At 52.7% G+C, this 4,592-nt stretch overlaps 1 protein-coding gene across 1 annotated transcript; it reads left to right on the top strand.

The window, feature by feature from the left end:
* The first annotated feature begins 475 nt into the window (after positions 1–475).
* On the top strand, positions 476–2,335 carry LOC125510862. The gene has a single exon (XM_048676135.1). It carries the CDS (start codon positions 939–941, stop codon positions 1,809–1,811), a length of 873 nt encoding a protein of 290 aa, XP_048532092.1. The 5' UTR covers positions 476–938; the 3' UTR covers positions 1,812–2,335.
* Positions 2,336–4,592: the final 2,257 nt, after the last annotated feature.

The raw sequence follows: 4,592 nt of genomic DNA on the forward strand, positions 1-4,592 counted from the left end.
GCGCGTCCCGCCCGTCCGCGCGCTGTCCGTTTCACCCCAAAACCGGCGCAACTTTGGGCCGGGATGGGTCGAAAGCGGACACAAAGCGGACAAAAGTCCGTTTGCGCCCACGCGCTGGGCCGTCTCGTTTGTTCCTTTTACCCCAGACGGACGGGGGCGGATAGGATAGGGTCGCGCGGTGGAGTTGGCCTCACGGAGTGCTACAGTGGTAATGGCGTGTTGCGTGAAAGCACTTGCGCACGTAGCCCCCCAATGGCGCGCCACCATGTGGCCGCGGCCTCCCATGGCCGCCCAATCCCACTTACGCCGGGGCCCCGCCCACTGGGCGCCCGCATATATTCGCGTCACCACCGCCGCGGCGGACGAGCCACCGGCCGGAGCCAGCCAGTTGCCTGCTGGCCTCCTTTTCCAACCCCTTTCTTTTCTCCCACTCGTGTGCGTGTGTGTACGTGGTACCGTAGACAGAATCCCACTACATCTTCTTTGATAACCATGGCATTTGTAGCAGTCGTCTGCTATACAGTTTACTAGTAGCATTTCCAAGTGAGAGTCGTAGGGCTGAGAGGCCGCCACTCAACTTGACAAGCATAATAATTTATCAGCAGCGGAAAAAAGTGGGAAAAAGAAACCAAAGGAAAGGAAAGGAAATGGCGCACTCAGCCAGCCAGCCAGCCACAGTAGAGAGTAGCCCCCAGTTAGCGTTAGCCAAACTGCTCAACTGCTGCTGCTACTCCAACTCTTCTCCTGCGTCCGTTGCCATATATAGAAAAACAAACCCTCGCCTTTCTCCTGGGCCGAACCACACATACCACTCCAGTGCACGCACGCTCGCCTCCCCCTCCCTCCCTCGCTCCCCTTTGTGGATATAATCATATCCTTTCCCACGACCTTGTTTAATCGCGTCGCCCGCGGATATACAACCCCGCCGCCGCCGCCACATGGACATGGACTCGCCCCCTGTGTCTGTGCCCATGCCGCCGTCCAAGCCGGCCGACCTCTCGCTCACGCTGGCGCCGGCGGCGCAATCCGTCGCCGAGGCTGACGGCGGGGCCGGGGCGGGCGGCGACGGCGCGTGCGTCGACGGCAAGGACGTGCGCCTCTTCCCCTGCCTCTTCTGCAACAAGAAGTTCCTCAAGTCGCAGGCGCTCGGCGGCCACCAGAACGCGCACAAGAAGGAGCGCAGCATCGGCTGGAACCCCTACTTCTACATGCCGCCCACCTCCTCCGCGCACCTCCACGCCAATGCCGCGCCGCCCAACTCCTCCGGCGCCACCGCCTCGGGGCCCTACGCCGGCTCTGTCGCGGGTTCTGCCGCGACCGCGCCGCCCGGCGTCGCCGCGGGCCTCCCGGCGCACGCCTACGCGAGCCGTGCCTACGCGGCCTTGCCCACCACCTTCCCAATCGCCTCCCACAGCTCCATCATGGTCGGCTCCGACCGGCTCCAGTACTACGCGCCGCCGCAGGGAGCGTCGGCGTCCTCGGCGGCGACCGGCGAGCTGTACAGCGGCGGCATGCAGCAGGTGTCCCGCTTCGCCGCCGCGCACCAGCAGCAGCTCCTGGCCGTCAGCAGCAGCAGCAGCAGCAGCGAGCGCGCGATGATGGCCGCGGCCGAGCAGCCCGGCGCCGGGCGCGACGAGCTGATCGACATGCTCAACTGGAGGCGGGGCTGCCACGGGCCGACCGCCTCGGCGGCCGCCACCACCCCGTCGCCCGCCAGCACCACCACCACGCTCACCTCCGGAGGCGGCAGCATCTACAACAACAACGGCGAGGAGGCCGAGGAGGAGCTGGACCTCAACTTGAGCCTGTAGCAGCATGCAGCGGTGAGCTCGCCGGCCGGCCGGCGCTGCCTCCAAGACCAAGACAAGGTTAATCCATGGCCACGTAGTACCTCTACCCTTCTACAACTCCTGTTCGCCCGGCTATTCATGTCCCCTACCGCCCTTCACCACGACGTACGTAGTACCGCACGCCCCCCCCCCCCCCCCCCCAAGATTAGTTGTTTTTAATTAATTAGAGAAGAAGAAGAAGAAGATGTTAATTAATTAATTAGTTCCTCGATCGACCCTCCTTCAGTCAGTCTCCTGCTGCTAGTAGTGGTGAGCTGTGCTCCTCCTTGTAATCGTGCTCTTGAATTTCACCCCCTGTTCGTCTCTTCATCTTTTTTTAGCTTCGTTTTCCGGATCGAATGGGAGGTGGAATCGTCGACAGTTGGGCACAGTGCGGGCGGGCGGGTCGACATGGCCGCCGTGGTTAATGAATGTTTGGCATCTGTGGCGCAGCCGCATCTGCCTATCAATCTATCTTGGATTTGGTGCTCTTTTGCCTTTGATTATTATTATAGTATTATTAGCAGTGTAATTTTTTATGGGCTCGAGTGAAGGCCCTCCTACCTTTCATCATCATCAATCCAGCTAGTAATAGTACTAGTCAGAACCTCAACGCACGTAATACCTCTCTATCAGTTTACAGGATGTACGCGTACCCCTAGGTCGTTAATTTGATCAACTTAATACAAATCATATATATATTAATATAAACTTCAGATGCTTTATTTTCAAACCGTATAATTTTTGTGTTATATAGTTTATATTAAGATGATAAAATTGACAATCTAGGTATACGCGTAGGACTTATAAACTGAAACGGAGGTAGTAGTACCAGTGTCATGCTGTAGTGGCGAACTGACCAAGGATGGAAACTTTGTAATGTCCATCGGGTCGAACGTGTCGAATCTGGCACGGAGATATCAGCCGTTTCGACGAGGGAATCATTCGTTCTTCCGGGGGGTGGGGTGGGGTGGGGGGGGGTGGAACGAACTGGGCCGGCGGACCGAGGGAGTCAGGTCGGGTCACGCACCCGCGGGACAAGCCGATGCCGCCCAATGGCAATGGCATCGGCATCGCCATCGCAGCGAGATTCGTTGCTGGACTGGACTGGATGTGCATGCGCACTGTGGCCCGTGCGCGCGGGGACGGGAGATGGTCCAGACTCCAGAGCGCAGGGCAGAGCAGTTCATTCGCTGGAAGCCGCAACGCTTGGGTGCGTCGAGCGGGCAGGCGCGCGGCAGCGGAGGGAGGGGGACAGTGGGGGAGCTCGACGGCTGCCTTTTTGGCTCCTTTTCGTGGCCGGTCGAGTCTGTCGCCGTCGCGCATCAGTCGCCCGGACCATCGTTTTTCTTTTCTTTTTACCGGCTGCTAGATGGATGGATAGATAGATACTCCCAGCGTCCAACGAAAATGAGATCGCATGGCATATATACCCCCGGGAGAAAAAACGTGTTCTACGGAATACGATTCCAAAGCTGTATCTATACTATTATTACAATATGACCCGTCGAATGGAAATGATTGCCGTTTATGCGCCAACTTGTAATCGCAGCTTGGGATATTTTTCTATTCTAAACGATTGGTTGAGGGGAGACAATGAGATAGCGTGCTAAAATGAGACAAGCCCTGGGGAGTATGTGTTGGGGTGAATATTATGGATGGTGCGATGTAAACAAGATTAAAAAAAATACATGTTCAGTGAGAGGAGACGTTCCCGTCGGCTACCAGGCGTCTACAATAACTTCGTAAAAATCTCAAAATGATATGTCAGCTCGATCTCCCGGAGATGCTAATAAAAATATGGTGTGCATGTGTGGTTCATAGGGATGAGTATATACGCGTATATATGAACGCTCATGTATGCACCAATGTTAAAAAAAAACAAGACAAAAAATAAATGAAGTATTACCAACCTGCTAGTGCTTACTACTCCTTCCGGAAAGAAAATACTATAAGATTGTTTAGATCACTAAAATAGTGATCTAAGCGATCTTATTTTTCTTTAAAGAAGGAGTATCGAGCAAATTCTTTTAATTGAGGTAGAAGAATAACACAAAGTTCATGAAACGGCAACAAAGGGTCATTCTCTGAAAACAAGAAAGCCTCGTGATGGGAATACTTTTTTGGAGCTGTATTGTGTAAAATTCAGTTATTCTTTCAAATCCAAAAATATAATGAAAAACCTAGTGAGGGAACGTAATTTGCACACGAAGAGCATTTACAGACGGGCTTGGCAAATTCGGCTCCATAAACGTCCATGGACACGCCCGGGACGACCGCGGACAGCGCCGGATGACCCCTCATACTGACTATCGGGCAGACACACACCTCAAATTCATACATATCCACTGTTTCTGTGTAAAGTTTGACTAACTTTATAAGAAAAAATATCAACAAAGATAGTATGAAATCAATATTATTAGATGCATCATGGGATCAATTTTCATACCATATAGCTTTAGTATTATAGATGTTGATATTTTTTATATAAATTTAGTCAAACTTTGTGTAGTTTGACTCTGATCAAATCTTATATATATACTAAAAAGAAACGGAGGGAATAAATAACAATTGTTGATAGTGATAACGCATAGTGTGAACATAAAAATTATTCGAAGTGCATAATTCATTGGTTTTCATTGTGGTTTCACATATGCTCCACAAGATCACTGGTACCTGCGTGTGCACCTGATGATTTCGAATGTTCTGATCCGTCTGCAGAAAATTAATAACATGATTTGCATGTTGTTGTTTTGGGATGTG

This window comes from Triticum urartu, chromosome 5, assembly GCF_003073215.2.
Source record: "Triticum urartu cultivar G1812 chromosome 5, Tu2.1, whole genome shotgun sequence".
Lineage (NCBI taxonomy): Eukaryota > Viridiplantae > Streptophyta > Magnoliopsida > Poales > Poaceae > Triticum > Triticum urartu.

What these genes read in the sequence shown, in the direction of transcription:
- LOC125510862 (XM_048676135.1), top strand. Translation starts at nt 939, where the DNA reads ATGGACATGGACTCGCCCCCTGTGTCTGTGCCCATGCCGCCGTCCAAG.